General features: G+C 33.4%; 7 protein-coding genes and 1 non-coding gene across 8 annotated transcripts, besides 2 other annotated features; 4 read left to right on the forward strand and 4 right to left on the reverse strand.

Moving 5' to 3' along the window:
• Positions 1-579: part of a mobile genetic element that runs on past the window's edge.
• Positions 580-727: 148 nt separating this feature from the next.
• TVAGG3_0578910 lies at positions 728-798 on the forward strand. Its single transcript has one exon. It is a non-coding gene; the product is annotated as a tRNA-Gly (tRNA).
• A 59-nt stretch (positions 799-857) lies between these two features.
• Positions 858-2,060, forward strand: TVAGG3_0578920 (pyrroline-5-carboxylate reductase family; the record flags this gene model as incomplete). The annotated part of the gene is made up of 1 exon (XM_001312582.1): positions 858-2,057. The coding sequence occupies one exon, from the start codon at positions 858-860 to the stop codon at positions 2,055-2,057; it is 1,200 nt and encodes a 399-aa protein (XP_001312583.1).
• Positions 2,061-2,222: 162 nt separating this feature from the next.
• Positions 2,223-3,825, reverse strand: TVAGG3_0578930 (armadillo (ARM) repeat-containing protein family; the record flags this gene model as incomplete). Its single annotated transcript, XM_001312581.1, has 1 exon — positions 2,360-3,559. The coding sequence occupies one exon, from the start codon at positions 3,557-3,559 to the stop codon at positions 2,360-2,362; it is 1,200 nt and encodes a 399-aa protein (XP_001312582.1).
• Positions 3,826-4,376: 551 nt separating this feature from the next.
• TVAGG3_0578940 (calcyphosin family) lies at positions 4,377-5,332 on the forward strand (the record flags this gene model as incomplete). Its single annotated transcript, XM_001312580.2, has 1 exon — positions 4,391-4,954. One exon carries the CDS (start codon positions 4,391-4,393, stop codon positions 4,952-4,954), a length of 564 nt encoding a protein of 187 aa, XP_001312581.1.
• Positions 5,333-5,428: 96 nt separating this feature from the next.
• Positions 5,429-7,099, reverse strand: TVAGG3_0578950 (ankyrin repeat and SOCS box-containing protein 4 family; the record flags this gene model as incomplete). Its single annotated transcript, XM_001312579.1, has 1 exon — positions 5,684-7,099. The coding sequence occupies one exon, from the start codon at positions 7,097-7,099 to the stop codon at positions 5,684-5,686; it is 1,416 nt and encodes a 471-aa protein (XP_001312580.1).
• A 704-nt stretch (positions 7,100-7,803) lies between these two features.
• Positions 7,804-11,848, reverse strand: TVAGG3_0578960 (STKc Cdc7 like domain-containing protein; the record flags this gene model as incomplete). Its single annotated transcript, XM_001312578.2, has 1 exon — positions 7,841-11,767. One exon carries the CDS (start codon positions 11,765-11,767, stop codon positions 7,841-7,843), a length of 3,927 nt encoding a protein of 1,308 aa, XP_001312579.1.
• A 162-nt stretch (positions 11,849-12,010) lies between these two features.
• Positions 12,011-12,791: a mobile genetic element.
• An 829-nt stretch (positions 12,792-13,620) lies between these two features.
• On the forward strand, positions 13,621-17,325 carry TVAGG3_0578980 (GTPase activator protein; the record flags this gene model as incomplete). The annotated part of the gene is made up of 1 exon (XM_001312577.1): positions 13,621-17,325. The coding sequence occupies one exon, from the start codon at positions 13,621-13,623 to the stop codon at positions 17,323-17,325; it is 3,705 nt and encodes a 1,234-aa protein (XP_001312578.1).
• Positions 17,326-17,654: 329 nt separating this feature from the next.
• TVAGG3_0578990 (ankyrin repeat, PH and SEC7 domain containing protein SECG-related family) lies at positions 17,655-18,229 on the reverse strand (the record flags this gene model as incomplete). Its single annotated transcript, XM_001312576.2, has 1 exon — positions 17,789-18,229. One exon carries the CDS (start codon positions 18,227-18,229, stop codon positions 17,789-17,791), a length of 441 nt encoding a protein of 146 aa, XP_001312577.1.
• Between the last annotated feature and the right edge of the window lie 321 nt (positions 18,230-18,550).

Genomic DNA, 18,550 nt, shown 5'->3' on the forward strand with positions numbered 1-18,550 from the left:
AAAATTTTTGGCCAACATTTCAAAACGAAGGATAATGCTTTGAATATATAAACAATAATACTTTGTCTAGAGAATTAAATTTGTGCTATCCAATTGTCAATTCTTTGAATTTTTTATAAAATGCACGATATTCCGGCATTAGCCTCAATAAATATAAACTACATGCATCACAATATTAGGATGTAATGGCATTAAAGCGAATTTCCTAATTTCTTCTCAATTAAATTCCTAGAAAAACTTAGGAATTAATGATTGGAAATAGGTCAAAAAAATTCCTAATATAAAATTTATACTTAAATTAAAATCAAAATTCGAAAATATCTATTTTTCAAAACACGCATCCAGAAGCAAAAAAATAGGAAAAAATCATGTTCTTATAAAACTCGCTGATTTTGCAATTTTTATGTGATTTGAAGTGATAGAATGTATTATCATCTTACTAAAACATATACTTTATTGTTAGATTCACAAAATATTAATCAGAACACTAGGAAAAGTGGATTTTCGAAAAAAGACAATAATGATTATTTGCAAATCGCCTCTCAATTTTGAGAGACTTTCAATTTTTACATTGGACCCTTAAGCAATCTCAATATCATTTTTCACTGACAAAAGTAAAGAATATTTTAGAAATAGAAAGTTTATCAATGTTTTTATAAATCGAATAAATTCGGAATAAATTTTAAACTATTCATAAATCAATAATTATATTTAATATAAATGTGCAGCACCGCTGGTCTAATGGTAGAATTTCACCTTGCCAAGGTGGGGGTCCGGATTCGATTCCCGGGCGGTGCATTACTTTTTCTTTATTTTTGGAATAAAAGTGACAATATTTAATTAAATAACGTATAATAATGACTTTTCGATATACTCCTGAGGAAATTGAGGAGTTATGCAAGATTCCTCCATGGACTGATAGTCCACTTGACAAGCAGAATAAATTAATTTATGATCAAGTTCCTTTAACTAGAAAATGCATTGTCGACCAATGTTTGTTTTGGTGCGACGTAGCTCAAAGATTCAAACATAACTTACATTTTAAGAGAAAACACCCTACAGATTCACAAAATCCTAATGCTTCAGATCCCTATGGTGAATTCATTGTAGGTATTGTTGGATGTGGCTCTGTAGGATCAAAATTCGTAAAAGAATTGCTCAAGCGTGAAATTGTTAGACCTGAACAAATTAGAATCTCTTCTCGAACTCCATCAAGAGCAAAACAACGCTGTGGACTTGAAGTCGTACAAAATAACGTCGAAGTCGCTTCTCATTGCACAATTCTCTTTTTGTTTGTGTTACCATTTCATTTTAGAAACTTTTCAAGAGAAATTAGAGATGCAATTCAAGGTTCAAGACCTTTAGTCGTATCTTCTCTTGCAGGCTTCACACCTATGTACTTACAGCGCGCTCTTAATACTCCATTTTTGATTACAACGGGAGTTGATATGGATACAATCAAAGCTGCAGCTCAGCATCTTGATGAAGAATTCCCACTTGCATCATTTGCTACTGGTGAAGAACTTGTTCACTTCCAAGAATACTTTGTTGGTGTTTTTCAAGAAGTTAATCAACAAAATTCAAAATTAACCTTTTCTGATTTAAATCCTCAACAACCTGAACAAGATTTGAAGAATGCATATAATCCATTCCAAGCCACCATTAGTAATCCAAAAACTCTTGCAAGATTACATCGCGCTTCTTTTGCAGCAGAAAGCCTTGCAAACTGCGGAATTGACTTCTTAAATTCGACTATTACTGCTCTAAAGGATTGGATTTCACTGGATCCTGCTTATACAAGAATTCAAATTAAAGAAGAGACTTACAACAAACTTTGGGCAAGAAGTTTTATACCATTGTCATCTCTTACACGTGTTGAATCTATCTATACTTCAGGAGCTGTTGAACAGCAACTTCCAGTAAGATTTATGCTTAAAAGAGCTTTTATTCGTTCCCTTCTTGGAAATGCTCTTGGAATGAATATTCAATCAGAGCAAAAGGTTTCTCAGGGAATGCCTCTGCAGATTCCTTCAGAAGAAAGGCCGGAACAAAAATAATTTTAATCTTCATTTACTTTTTCTTTTTTTGTGTTATGTTTAAATATTGTATGATATATTTTTCTATAATTCTCATTGGATATTCAACAATTTTCTGTTTTCCTTATACATAATTTTTAAATCAGTTGAATTGTGTATTACACTTGGAAAACAGACTTATTTTGAGTAAATATTAACTTTATTATATATAACAAAACAAAAAAGGATCATGAAATAAAAAATACAAATTCTTTTCTGCTTATTTCAGATTTTCTAACTGAACAAATGCAGAAAATAATATCTATGAATGTGTGTGAACTGTGTTATTTTTGTGATTTTTGCAAATCATCATATAACTTCAAATAATAGCTTGCATGCTGATAAACTTCATTGTCATCTGATTGTAATAATTCCGAAGCATTATGTATGCATTCTTCAGTAAAATACCTAAGTTTTATCAATGATATCAAGCTAAGCATTAAGATATCATGGTTTTCATAAGTAAGTGATTCTTCAATGATACCAAACAGATCATCTGTCATATTCTGGCAATTTGTAGTCATTATTATTTGTAATATGACTTTTAATGTTGAAATTTTAATATTAAATTCTGAACTTCTATACAAATCAATAAATCTATCCATATATGGAAGTAATTTGTTTCCCCATGGCGATCCAGCAATGAGAAGTAAGAGAGCAAGAGATAATAATAAATTGTTTGATTCAATCAAACCTTGAAGAACAATTTGTTTTCCAGCTAACAATCCACAGAAATCATCGTTATCAGATGCTAATTCTAGCAATAGTAAAAGAACTTGTTTGTTATATGGAGAAAAGTCATCTGAAAATAGCTTATCAATATCTAAAATGAATATATCTTGCTTTGCTAGAATTTGATGACATTTAAAAAGTATTATATCTAAATCATTGATACCGGTTGGGAATTTAGTTAATTGAAGTATTTCAACAACCATACTGTTTTCGGTTCTCTGTATGAGTTTATAAATTTGGTGTATTAAAACTGAAAAGAGTTGTTTGTTTTGAGTTTTTAATTCTTGCTCAAAAAATGGACCAAAATAATCAAAATAGTCTGAGTCTATTGTGCAAATACATGTAACAAGTCTAATTATATCAATTTTTAGTTGGTCTGAGTTAATTAAATCCAAATAAGACAGTGTTTTCTCTTTGATGTTCGAGAGATCAACAATTTCTAAGTTTGTTTCATCTGATGCATGTTCCATTATGTATATAAGTACTCTCATTGCTGCTTGTGAAATTTGTTGATTTTCATCATTATATAATTCGACAAATGTTTTAAGGAGCGATTCTTGGCATATGTAATCCTCTGGAAATTCTTCTAATGACTGTAAATAGAATGGAAGATCTAAAAATTGCTTTTTATCAATGAAAGACCATTCAACGACCTTTTTTAAATTATCATATGCCTTTAATTCCTTTTCGTTATCAAGTATTGGATAGGCTTCATCACATTTATGATTTTCTTGACCTTCTTTATATTCCATAATTTTTGTTACAAATTTCGAAAAAGTGCACGTTTATTATTTTCTAAAGTTGAAAATAGGCCATGATTGCAATACAAATCAAATGCTTGTCTGGGATCATAGTTTTTAAAACATATTGTAATAATTAAACTGAATAGCATTATAAGCCTGGATTCTTTTATTATAACGGAAAAAGCAGATGAATATTCATTTGAATGTTTGTCATTCATTTAGTACTTGTATTAAGGAGTTTAAGATGTGGTCAGGTTCTTTTGAGTAAGTTCAAGAAACTTAATTACCTTAAGATTGGATAGAAAATACTAGATTATCTCTGATCGCGTAATTCACACATATATTTCATATTTCCATAAATATCCGATTCAAATATTAGATATTACGTCTGGATAAAGAGGAAAAAAAAATCAATATTAACAAAAAATGAAATATAACGTGGCATAAATGCGTAATATAAATACTTTATTTCATACAATAGTAGATTATTCACTTAAAATATAAAAAGTTTCAATATTTTATAAAGTGAAATAAAAATTCTGAAAGATTTTAAAAGAATTTTGTAAGTGATGATATGTTTCCTGGATGCTTGAATAAGGACTGTTGGTCTCGTTCGATGAAATTAACATATTGCTTAATCATTTCTTGGATTATTCGTTTTCAAGAAGTTTAATTAGAATTCCTAGCTTGTTCTTACAAATGTAAGCTTTATAGAATGCGGTTCTTTACCCAAAGTCAATGAGTTCAATGAAAAAACTCTATAAAAGGAAATAAAAAATATCTCAAAAAAATATATATAAATGTAAACTAACTTTACAAAAAATAAAATAAAAATAATAGATGACGGTGAAAGAAGTATCCGAAAAGCTGCGTCGCTTGATTAACGAGAAATATACAATTGACCAAGTGGGTAAGGTACTATCGGCCGCCGATCAAAACCACGATGGTTATATTGATCAGAAAGAAAATTTTGCCCAAGTTATGCGTGAACTTGGCATTCAACTCACCGATCGCGAAACACGTAGTGCGGCAAAAGCACTCGGAGCAACAGAGCAAGGAATTCGTATTGATACTTTCTTGGCATTCTTCAGCCCTGCAATTCCTAAAGAAAGAATGAAATTTATACAAGACGCCTACAAAAAACTTGATACCGATGGTGATGATGTTGTAGATATTGACGAGCTCGTTACTCGCTTCGGAGATGGAGACTTTGTTAATTTCTTCGGCAGAAGAATGACAAAAGAAATGTTTAAATCACACATGATGAAATGCTTTGATGCTGATAGAGATGGAAAGTTCCAACTTTCTGGATTTAGTACATATTTCCAAGAATATAGCCAATATATTAAGTCTGATGAAGAATGGGCAAATGTTATGAATGGAATGTGGGGATTAGCCCAGTAATTCCGCGTACTTATTTTTTATTTATATTTTACTACTTGCTCTTTTCTAAATAATTTACTTATTTTTGAATTACAAAATCACAACAAATTAATGTTAAATTCTTGATTTTTATTCACGGTTCATCGAGTAATTTCTCTTTCGTGGCAATAAAATATAAAAAAATTAGTATTGAGCAATCTAAAAAATTCATGATTTCAATAAAAAATCAATTATTTGATATTTTGTTTGTTAAAATCACTATTATCATCCATAAATTAAATGAAATTAATAAGCGTTGTAAAAATGGACCGCATAACACTCTATATTTGAACATCTTGGCTAATTTACAACGGATAATTATTTCAACATAGGATATTGAATGGAAAAATTTAGTTGGAGAAAGAATGAACATTTGTTATAAAAAATTGTCGATCCAAAATTTTGCAAAGTAAATATTATACACTCATTTTAGAAGATTTTCACATATGTGCCAAAAGATGACGTATATTTAAAAATGCGTTGAAAATGCCAGACCAATTGATGATTTTTAATTTAATCTCAAGTGAAAAAATCAAGATTATGAATAGCTTATCTACGAATAAAACTCTTAATGACCTATATATAAAAAAAAGGAAAATAATTTATCAATATAAAATCATTTGATTTTGTATAAATTTTATTTATTAAATTCCATTCTGATTCATAATCGAAAAAATCAGATAAGAAAGAATAGCATCTTATATAGAAATATTATTCTTTTGCACCATGTGAAAGAAGAAGTTCGGTTGTTTCTTTACGATTATTCTCTGCTGCATGATGAAGAGCGGTTTTTCCATCTTCATCCTTTTCATTGATGTTTGCGCCATGTGAAAGAAGAAGTTCAGCTGTTTCTTTACTATTAGTATATGCTGCATCATGAAGAGCAGTTCTTCTATCTTCATCTTTTTCATTGATGTTTGCACCATGTGAAAGAAGAAGTTCGGTTGTTTCTTTACGATTATTCTCTGCTGCAAAATGAAGAGCGGTTTTCCCATCTTCATCTTTTTCATTGATGTTTGCACCATGTGAAATAAGAAGTTCGGCTGCTTCTTTACCATTTTCACTTGCTGCATAATGAAGAGCGGTTTTCCCATCTTCATCTTTTTCATTGATGTTTGCACCATGTGAAAGAAGAAGTTCGACTATTTCTTTATAATTATTTTTTGCTGCATTATGAAGAACCATTTCTCTATTTTCATCATTTTCATTGATATTTGCACCAAGTGAAAGGAAGTATTCGCAAAAGGATGGAATATTAAACATCCATGAATAAGCAAAGCATTTGTTAATATCATTAGTTTGATCCAAATAAACTAAAAATGATTCAAGATTATTGTAATTTCCACAATCACATAAATCAATCTCCATATTGTATTCATTCATCAAGAATGTAACAAAATCAATGTTGTGTGAAATAATTGCATATATCATGCAATTATTGTTTGGTTCTTGATATTTCAAACATTCACTCATGATCTCGGGATTTCCTCCTAAAAATGATAATGCTAGACATGTATAAGATATTTCTTTGTCAAATTTCGTTCTTAAAAATTTGAAACAATCAACTGCTCCATGGTAACAACATAATTCAAGTAATGAATATCTTTCATCAGAATCTGGATATAAATCGCTTTTAAGTCTTTGACATCCATCAAATCCTTCTCTTTCTGTGAATGTGATGAATGTTTCTAAGTCATTATTCATAATTGCTCTGTAAATTGTATTTTCTGCATGAATATCCAGATTATTAATTATAAAATCCTCATCTTCGAAATCATATTTGCCTAATTTAATACCGTATTCTTTGTAAAATAAGTATTTAAAGATATACGCAACATTATTGACCGCTTGGACATGATAATCATCATATATAAGTTTGGCAAGAGATAAGTATGACTTTGTATAGCGATTATTATACGGAATGATATTTGAAATATCTTCTATGATCCTATTAGGTGGATATTTCTTTGAATCAATCAATTCTGTTTTGATCATTTTGTAAATCTCGTTTAATTCTTCGTCTTTTCCAGTTTTTAGCTGATACAATGCATTGTATGAATCGATGTAGTACTTATAGATACCTCGCAATTTGCTGTATTTATTTGAATCAATGTCTTCGTCAGACATTAATAATTTTTAAAAAGAACACAATTGTATCTTACCATATAAAACATTCTTAAAAAATCATTGGGAGAAATGGATGCTATACGATACATGTGAAAAACAATGACCAAAAGATTTCGGATATAATTTTTGAATTTTAATTAAGTTCATAAATACAAAATTACATAAAAAGAATAAGAAAGTCGAACTCAATAAGATTTTCATCCAGATACATATATTATTATTCAAGCAGTCCAGCATTTCGAAGTTTTTTATTGGATTTATGCATATTTTATAAAACTTAAGTTTATCATTATAAGCAGAAGTCAACAAAGTATGATTCCAAGCTAAAAAATAATTTTAATGTGAATAAACATTTTTAGAGTAGTTTATGGATTGAAGTCTCAGTTTTTAAAGTGAAAGGAATTCATAGGTTCGATTTTTTAGATGATAAGAGATCTCAATTTTGGCAAAAAGCGACTTATGTGGGAGAATATGATTAAGCATGAAATTCATGCTAAATTAGATGTTGTAATTTATCCCTATCTTTTTTAAACTAGAAGTAAAATAGGGAATGCTATAGGAAGAAATACTAATTTAAATCACCAAATTAACTGCAGTTCTTATTGAATCACACAGCCTAGATAAACAAAATCTAAATAAATGGAGTGAATGATCTTCATTAAGCAAAGTAAAAGTGAGTATGTATAAAAAAATTAGTTGATCAATTATTGAAAAACAATGACAAAAAGAAATATTTAAAAATTACAAAATGTAGTTAGAAGATAAAGATCGAACGAGTCTCATTGCGACTTCCTTGACAGTATCGATACTTCCTGTCCTGTATTTCTGCGCAATCTCATCAACTCTGTACGTAGCAAAGAAAGCTTTAGGAGATGGATTCACATCAACAAAAAGTGCCAAAATATTGAAAGTAGACAACAAAATTTCTGGGTGACTTCTGAACACTTTTCCTCTCAAAACTTTCATTACTGTTCCAACGAATTCGGATGTTGACATAGAAATTGCTAGATCAGGGCATTTCTCAAGAATAGATAATATCTTTGCAGCGCAATCCGCCTGCATTGTTGTTCCGACGCTTGTTGTGATCAATTCAGCGCAAATCGCTGGGAAATCAGCGTGTTTCATCAATTCTTCCTGTATTTGCTGTGGTTTCTGAAGAGCCCAAGTTTCGAAGCCATTTAGAACTTGGTCTTTGTGGTTGTGAGTGTGGAACAATGAATACAAGACACCTAAAGCGTTGTATGTACTCAATCTCTGTCGGACTTTGGAATCGCTTGAATGTGTCTTAATTAAATCTAAGAAAACGGTTTTTGCCAATTCCGTTAACAATGATTGATGCTTTATGATGTAAACGAGCATCGGAATGAGCGGAGCGATCTGGGAGGCCTCTTTGTGGGTCATGCAGCGTGTCATGTTGAACAAGGCGGAGAAGCAGTTCGAAACTAACTGGGTCATTGACACTTCGGCCTTATCTACTCGTAGATAATTCAAGAGCTTGTCACAAAGTGTTGTAGACCACAATGCTTTGGCTACCTGCTGGTCCATCGTGATGTTGTTGATGGCTCTTGTCAACATAATAAGAACTTCATCGGATAATTTGTTATCGTGGCCGGCCACCTTCTCTGCCTTTGTGAATATGGCATCGATAAACTTAGGAGTAGCCATGTTTAAGCGGACAACGCTGTCTGCTTCTGAAAATGTGACAAATAATTCAGCGATGTAAGGCATTGTTTCGGAATTAGCGTCGATATCTGCATACCTTTCAGCAAGTAAGTCGATCAGGCCTGCTTGTGAAAAGATTCTGGACAATGCTGATTTGGATGTGGACATTGGAGCTTTGAAGACATATCGGACGCATCCAATGAGAATTGGAGTGAGTTCTGGACGCTCTGAATGCCTGTTTCGTCTGAAAATATTTGTCAATCCGACCAAACCTCCAGCAGAAACGAATAACTGAAGGAGATGGTAGTCGATGTTGCATCCGAGTGCACAAATGTATGAAATCATCTTCAAAGCGTTCATTTGTACGTTCGGACCGTAAAATCTTTTCTCATCTACCCAATCTTCAGCGTATCTGAGGAGCGGAGGCACCAAACCCATGATGCAGAACGATCTCATGAGGGTTGGCTGGTCTTTTACGACTTCAATTACAACCGGAATTGCATGCTCAAGGATTTCTGGGACATCGCACTGTACAACGGATAAGATTGGAATAATACCGTGTCTTATACCTAAGTTTGCGCGTAACTTCGCATTTTCGTGGAGAATTTTGATAATTTCCGCGCAAATTTCGTTCGGTCTGCGTTTTGTCATTGCTATTAAGTTCTCTGATGATTCAAGGGTCTTGAGAGTGGCTTCATCTTCGTCATCGTCATTATGAGATGCTCGAAATTGATCGGCGTACTGGATCAAACCGTCTAAGTCGTTGAGGATTGTATCCATGAGCTCGCTTTCCTTCTGGACGGCGTTATCTTCGGCCGCTGAGAAAATTCCGGTAAATAAGTCGTCAATGTTCGCTTTTGGCTTATGCTGGTTGTTTCCCATGATCTGTAGAGTTGGCTGGATCTGCAAACCACCGGATTTCGGTTGTATCTGTAATCCGCCAGATTTTGGTTGAATCTGGAGTCCTCCTTGTTTCGGCTGTATATGCAAGCCTCCACCACCTCCACTGGACTTTCCTGGTAATGGTTTGAGACCGGATTCTGATGGTTTTCTTGGACCATTATCTTGGATGTTGAACATTGGCTTCTTTTTTGGAGAGAATGGCTTGCCATCGCTTATAGCGATCGTTGGCTTATCGGATGTCCTGATCTTTGTAAGGGTTGGTGAGGCAAGTTTGAGATCTCCGAAGTCGTCATCATCATCTTCCGCAAACTTTGATAGCAATGGCTGTGGCTTTATCTTTCTGGCTGGTTTAGGTGCCGCTGCCGCTGGTTTGAGATCTCCGAAGTCATCATCGTCGTCGTCTTTGAATTTGTCGAGTCCTGATGCGGCTGGCTTTGGCTGTAGACAAACTGGCTGAGGTTGCTGGATCTTTGGAGTGGCTGGTTTAAGATCTGCAAAATCATCATCGTCATCTTCTTGGAATTTACTAAGATCGTTAGCAGCAGGCTTTGGCTTTATGGCTGATGGTCTTTGTTGTGGCTGGCTTGGCTTCAAATCTGCGAAATCATCGTCGTCATCTTCTTTGAAAGAGCTCAAAGAAGTTCTCGGCTTCTTTAGATTGAATGTTTGATCGTCGTCATCGTCTTTTTCTGTAAAAGTGCTAAGAGATGGCCTTGGTTTGTGAGATTCCATGTTTTTCTTCGCATCTGCGAGATTTATGTCCATAATATCATTGAAATTGTCATCCTTCTCTTGGAATGAACTCAATGATCTCTGTTTTGATGATTTACTCTCAAGTTTTATTGGTTTTGAAGAATCAAGGTCATCAAAATCGGAAGAACCCTCTTTAAACAAGCTGAGAGTGCGGTTCCTTTGTGGAGGGTTCTCAAGATTCTTTAATCTGTTGATTTGGGACTCAGGATCTGCTGGTGGCAAATCCAAAAAATCGTCATCGCCGCTTTCATCTTCTGCGAAGCTGGCAAGTGACGTAGGGCCACCAGATTTTCCTCCCGCAAGCAATGGCGATTCCTCTGGCTCTTCGTCGCCTAATGAAAAATTACTGGTTCCTTCTGAGGCTTTTTTGAGATTTACGTTTGTAGACATGAAAATATCTTCCTGTAGATCGGTGTCTTCTTGGAATCGACCAAGTTTGCCTTCAATTTTTTGTTCTCCCATTAAATCGTTATGTTCTAAAATAAATGGATGTTTTAAAAGCTGTTCTGTATTTTTCCTGAATGTTACATTCTTTGTTAAGCATGAAGTAAGAAAATCTTTGAAGTTTGCGCTAATATCTTTTGGTAATGGCGGTTCTGGGTTCTGTACGATCTGAAACATAGCGCGGACTGCATTTAGCTCAAAGTATGGTGGCTGTCCTGCGAAAAGTTCGATGGCAGTAATGCCAAGAGACCAGATGTCGCATTTTTCTGTGATAGGTTCCATCGAAATAACTTCTGGAGCGGCCCAAAATGGACTGCATTGAGAGAGTGCATCTGGGTTTTTGTTATCTGTTAATTTTACTGAAATACCGAAATCTGATAATTTGCAATGTCCTTTTGTGAGTAAGATATTTGCTGCTTTAATATCGCGATGAATGATGGACTGTTCGTGCAAGTATTTGAGGCCAAGGAGAACCTCGTATAAGTATTTAGACGCTAAGTGTTCGTTGAAATTTTCGAACTTTTTCTGGACGTTCTGAAGGGATCCGCCTTCTGCAAACTCCATAACAATATATAGAAAGTCCTTTGTTTGATGACTTGTAATGTATTTAACAACATTTGGATGTTCTAGCGGTGCCATTAAATCAATTTCTTGTTGCACCGAATCCAAAGCATCTGGAAAGCGTGTTAATGAGATTGTCTTAATGGCTACATAATCACCTGTGTCTTTATTTAAGCCTTGATACACGCATCCAAATGCACCACGTCCTAATTTCGGCCCTAGTTGAAATTCGTTAAAATCTTGTGGCTCAGCCTCAATAATAGGAGGTGGTATAATGATCGGTTCCTCTTTCTTTACTTTCTTTTTCTTTTTGATCACCTTCTTACCATGAGGTTTCCCTGACATCGTGTGAAACCGGCTTTACTTTTTAAGAGAACTACGATAAAAATTCTCTCAAAATGATATCGAAATTTTGGTAAATATGTTTATTATTCGTTATATATTAATTTTTATATAATTTTTTCTTCAAAAAGTTGAACGAATTTTATCAAAATTTTCACCAAAAGTAATTACATTTGTTATGGTTGGTTGAAAAAATGTTTGAAATCTTCAAAATCTTGAAAATCTAAAAAATCAATGAAACGAATTGAGTAGGGGTAATTTTAGATAAAAGTGACACACCCGTGAAGGGTGTGATTACCGATCGGTAATTTCGACAGTTTAGAATTTAAAATTTTTTATGGAACTGTTGCGAGTTTCATAAAGAATTTAAGGAATATAAGCAAAGATTTGAATCAAAATCTTAGACCTAAGCCGCTCGATTCGCTCGCGGCTTCCGCGAATTACAGATCAGCAAAGATTTGAATCAAAATCTTCGAACTAAGCCGATCGCTTCGCTCGCGGCTTTCTTTATTATTTTAAATTTGCATATTTCCATCAAAAGTTCATAAGGTAAAAAATTTCGTTTATTTTTACTAAGAAAAAAAAGGTTTTTGATAATAAATTTATTTTATTTCGAAAAAGTAGCAATAATCGTAAAAGGGTATTGATAGGCTTGCTAAAGTAACTAATTTTAGCTGTCAAATACTTTTGTATTTTGAAGTAAATTAATATAAATTTGTTTTTACTTTTATTTCGAAAAAGTAGCAATAATCGTAAAAGGGTATTGATAGGCTTGCTAAAGTAACTAATTTTAGCTGTCAAATACTTTTGTATTTTGAAGTAAATTAGTATAAATTTGATATTATTTTAACTCCCTTTGAAAACCTCAATTTTCCATACAGAGGGAACGGGAATAGCATCCAATATTCCCTGAGAATGGTTGCGCATTCTCAGTTCCCTCTATATTTCGAACGAAGCTCTCATCGGTCTTTTTTTTAATACTAAACGTTTTTTTTCCTGTCACTTTTAGCTAAAATTTGGGTTTGCCGAAACGAATTTATCCAATCTCGAATAATCTTTCGATAACTTTTATTCTATTAATGAAATACAAATAAATCTGATATTTTAAAGTCGATTATGCATATTTTAGTGTTCGCTCGGAAACGCATTATTCCTGAATATGAGCCGAATGATTCAAAATTTGTATTTAAAATCTCAAGGCAGATGATATTTTATGATTCTTGTCTCAATATTCCAAGCTTTCTCAGTATTATTACCTTTATTTTCATTTTATCAAGTTAATGTAATGGGATAAATCTATGTTGATGAATTAATGTTCAATTTATGGAAAGTTATGCCATAGAAAGTGTTTATTGTGAGCAATTTATCTGATTTTATTATTCGAAATGAATTAATTTATTGATTTTTGCACCATATGAGCGAAGGAGCTCGATATTTCTTCATTTTGTTAAATTTCTGTGACTTAAATAGTACTAAATCCTTTATCATTTTTAATATTGATATCAGCTCCAAGTGAAATAAGGATTTCGGCAACTTCTTTGTTTTTACACTGTGCTGCATAATGAAGAGTTGCATTTCCATTTTGACCTTTAGCATTTATATTTGCACCATGTTTAATTAGTACTTCAATAACATCTTTGCTTTTTTCTTGCTTCGCCGCACAATGAAGAGTGGTTTCTCCTTCTTTGTCTTTTTCATTGGGGTTATATCCCCAATTTACGTCAACTTCATGGCATCAAACAGAGCCCCAGAATTAATATATCTCGATGATTCAGTAGAAGATATGATAGGAGATAAGTCAATGATTAATAGAACTTTAGGTGCTTCACGCTGATAGTTGACACTTTTTATCCTAAATGACTGCTCCTTTTCCTGATTTCGCAAATGAAGTTCGTTATGATGAGCAGTATTTAAAGAACTTCATGGACAATGGTTTTGATAACATGTTCAAAGAAGTGTACGAATTCATCAGCCAATATCAAAAACCAACAAAGAAAGGCATCTTTTCAAAAACTCCACTTAAGCGTGTTCTCACTTTGTTGGAGAGTGTTGAGTTCGTCCTAGAAAGATCAAAAGCCCAGCATTACCATAAAGAAATGATTCCGGACATAACTAACACTTTTATTGCAATCCTTCACCCACTCACACCACCAGAAATCAGAACTATAGCCGTACGTCTTTATGTTATGATTAGAAATATTCTAGAAGATGAAGCAGAGCAATATGTTGAAAAATTCGAAAATTTAGTTTTTGATTTTACACTTCTTCCAGAAGAAACCGTCAACAAATCAAAATTAACAATCAATATCGACCCTGAACTTCGAATTCAAAATACAGATCCGATTATTCGACCAAATAATTCACTTTTAGAGCATGTAGAGTACGTCTTATCACAAGTTTTATTACTCAAAGACAGGACAAGTGCATTCAACTGCTGGTGGAACATAATTCAAAAGAGATTAATCAGTGTTGCTTATAGATCAGTCACTGAGCAGATTAATCCTCAGAATGCATCATACGGAATTAACGGACTTGTTCCATGGGTTCTTCAGAAACTAATTTTAAGTTTTATCACTAAAGTTTTTCAAAATCCAGAATATCTCACTTGTATCCTCGGAACAGCCAATACACCAGCATATTTATACGCTATACTTAACCAATGTGCTACAGATGATATCAATCACACAGAAGCTTTCAATTTTATCATTAATTTTATCAAATTAGTTTGTGACAACATAACAGTCTTAGATTCTCTCAAGAAAGCACATCCCATTATATTCCCACACATTATTTTCTGTTTACAGAAGCTTTTCGAACAAACATTTATTATGAACGATACAAAAGCAGACCAGCGCCTTAACATATGCGTAGATACTCTCAAAAGAACAATTGTAGTGTTTTACAACGCATTTGATGCAGAAGCTCAGTACAAATTGTGTTCACAGTTGGCAAGTTGGCCGGAGATCAAAAATATCAACTGCTGCCTTCATGTCTTATCAATACTACTCTCCTCGAGTGTCAATTTGAAGATACAAGACCCGAATTTCTGGAATTGCATCGTAAACGGCGGCGGATGCCAAAGACACACGTATTTAACTGCTGTTGCTGATTTTGCCTCATTCTACGCGTTCAACATTGTCGACAAGCTCTTAAAGTTCCCAATTCCGAGTATTGCCGACGCAATCGCTGGTATTCATCAAGAAAGCGACTGGACAGGTGAAAACGAGATGTGGCTGGAGAAGTTGCTACCTCTTACAGTCAATCCTATCGATATTTTCTCGTTCTTCCTCTCTAATAGAGACAAATTGACAATTTCTGAGATCGCGAACGATAACTCTATTCAAAAAGTGAAATTACAACCATTGAATATTTCCGAATGGACATTAGAAGAGTGTCTTTCCAATTCCAGAGCATTTATTTCCGCTTTTGACTGGACAAAATTTTCGGACGATATCGACACTCAATTTTCCGTATATTTGGTCGGAGCCTCTTTCATACATCCCTTACTGAAAATGACACAAGTTTTTCCTCCGACACTTGAATACGACAAAAACTTTTTGATCAAGGAATACATGGCATGGCTGGACAAGGCTGCTTCACCTAAAGTAACGAACAAATTAATCGTCGTCCATGCACTCAAAATTTTGGGAGAAATTATGTGCAGAAGTGAAGTGAACCAAATTTTGAATGATTTTCAGTTGTCGAACTTCTATCTGACACTCAAATCACACATAGCCGACGACAACATGAAAGTTAAACAGACTGCATTGGTCTACGCCTGCAGATCTATTTTGGTCGGTTTGAGACATTCAAATATTTTGATAACAACCGTTTGTAATTCAATACAGACATTGTTGATTCCTGTTGAAGGTGGCGTAGCATTGAGTGGGTCTGAGAAGAGCCAGTTCTGTCTAGCTCTTTTCTCAACAATCGATATTTCAAATAAAATCGATTTTGAACCAAAAAGTGACAAAAATAAGGTTAATTGTAAACAAAAACTATCAGAGTTTTGTTTCGGACTGAATCCAAGACTCCGCATTGCCACGTTGATAGAAATCATCACTGAAGAGTGCATAAACAAGAGAAGTGATGTGACAGAAAATTGTATCACTTCACTTTTGAAATCATTCAATCAGCGGACATTAGAAGATGTCTACGCCTTCTTTGGACTGTTGAATTCCTTCCCATATCTCGAGAAGTCCTCTCCTGGTTCAATTACTCGTGTTTTGCAGACTTTCTTGAATGCAATTGAGATTTTTAATGAAGGAGATGAGTTTTTGTACTTTTTGACAGTTATGTTGACAGTTGAAAGTCTCATCGACTCTTCTTTCATCATAGACGTCTCCCAGCACTACAAACATTTCGAAGTTATCGCTGCTAATTGGTCACTTCACATGGAAAATTGTAAATTCACTTCACTTTGCCAACAAAGGTTAGATTATTCACTTCTTTATTTGTCGTATCATTTCCAGAGGTACCACTTCCCAATCGAGAAAGATGTTGTTGGCGGAGAAATGAATGATTCAACTGTTTTCAAGTCAAATGAAATTGACAACATTCTCAGACTCAAAAAAGAGAAAATTGTCACTGATCTTCCTGTTGCAAGAATGACTTGGAACTATAAATCATTAAACCCACAAATGGTGGATATTTCTGTCAAACCGAAAACCGTTTTAGAAAACGTGACAATCCCATCTGCCAGTGACATTTCCGAGCAACAAAAATACACGAAACATTTCACAGATTTCGTTGACGATTTGTTTGACAACAAATTACTAAATTTGGGTCTCAAAACAAAAATTTGTCAACCTTCTGATTTTATGTCACTTTTGGATAAGTCACCTCACCTCACTTCCAATACATTACAACTTGTGAAAGCACAGAACATTCCAACGAATAGTTCTGGTCATGAAAGTGCTTCTTTCATGACATCTCTTGGTTTCTTTGACAAAACGAATGTTTTTCCGTCAATTTCAGCTGAATCTTCCCAGAAAATGAAAGAATTGGACAACAAAAAGTTCATGCACACTATTCCTGCGAGATTTGCGAAATTGGCACCTTCTTTGAAGTCATCTGAGTTATTTGATGATTTCAAAAACGGTTTGGGTGTCAAAACCGAAAATGGAGACATTGTTCATTCATCATGGGCGCATTCTATTATATTTAACGAGGAGAGGTCCATTGGATCTGTTTTGATTGTTTGGGGAGAAGAAATGAATCGAACAGAGATTGTTCAAACGTTTTCTCTCGAAAATCCTTTGAGAATTGAAATTTATCCAACAAAAAGTGGTTTGTTTGATGTGAGAACTTGTTCTATCCACAAAATTGCTGAGGATGTTGTTCAGATAAAGAGGGCTTTCGTAACTAAAAGAGCTCTTCCTCTCTTCGTTGTTTCGCAAATTAATTCTGCAGTTCACGCAATAAATATCAAGGATAATAACAACCACGAATCTTTCTTGTCGAATGGAAACATGATAAGAGAGATGAAGGAAAAGGAATTCCATTCTCACTACATAATGTTGTTGTGCGAAAAGAAGATCCTTCAGGAAGTACAACAATAAATTAAAAATATTTTTTTGTATCTTTATAAATTCATCAATATTTTGGGTTTTCATATAAGTACAAAAAATGCGCAAAAACGATTATTCTAAATTCAATCTGTGCATCATTTGTGCATTTAAAAATAAATCCGTGTAAAATTGTTAAAAATGAAAGAATTGTTTCTTTTATATTTTTTGCATACGCAATTGTTGTTATTATTTATTAATGGATTTGATTTTTAATAATGACCAACTCCAAAATTTTTCAAATACGCAAAAAATGTGCAAATTAAATTTTAAATGATGATTTTTGCGCATTTTTTGCACCCTATGTAAAACCCAATTTTTTTCAACAAGTTTGTAATTAATTGTTTAGGTATAAAAAATAAAACTAAAAGATAAAGATCGATTAGATTGATTACTTTTCCTATTCTAAAACCATTGTTTGTCCAGAAATAACGTTTCTTTAATTAGGTTATGGAGATTAAATAGAAAGTAAATAATCTTTAACGGCATTTTTTGCAACTGATAGTGCATTTTTTCCAAATTTACTCTTTACTTCTTTATTTGCTCCAGATGAGATAAGATATTTAACAACTTCAAAGTGATCTTTTAATGATGCCCAAATGAGTGGAGTTTCTCCAGATTTATTCTTTGCTTCTTTATCAGCTCCAACTGAGATAAGATATTTAACAACTTCAAGATGACCTTCTTTTGATGCCCAAATGAGTGGAGTATTTCCCTCTTTATCTTTTGCTTCTTTTTTAGCTCCAGCTGAGATAAGATATTTAACAACTTCAAGTTGATCATATTCTGATGCAATAATGAGTGGAGTCCATCCTTTATTAGAAGTTGCTTCTTTATTAGCTCCAACTGAGATAAGATATTTAACAGCTTCAAGATGACCTTTTTGTGATGCAAGCATGAGTGGAGTATATCCATCATTATTCTTTGCTTCTTTATTATCTCCAACAGAGATAAGATATTTAACAATTTCAATATAACATTTATCTAATGCAATAATGAGTGGAGTACGTCCAAATTTATCCTTTTCTTTTATATTAGCTCCAACTGAGATAAGATATTTAACAATTTCTAGATGACCATTATTTGTTGCTGTAATTAGTGGAGTGCTCCCATCACTACTCTTTGCTTTTTTATTTGCTCCAACAGAGATAAGGTATTTAACAAGTTCGAGATGACCATTTTGTGATGCACAAATGAGTGGAGTATACCCATCATTAGC

The sequence above is a fragment of the Trichomonas vaginalis genome, chromosome II (assembly GCF_026262505.1).
Source record: "Trichomonas vaginalis G3 chromosome II, whole genome shotgun sequence".
NCBI classification, from domain to species: Eukaryota; Parabasalia; order Trichomonadida; family Trichomonadidae; genus Trichomonas; species Trichomonas vaginalis.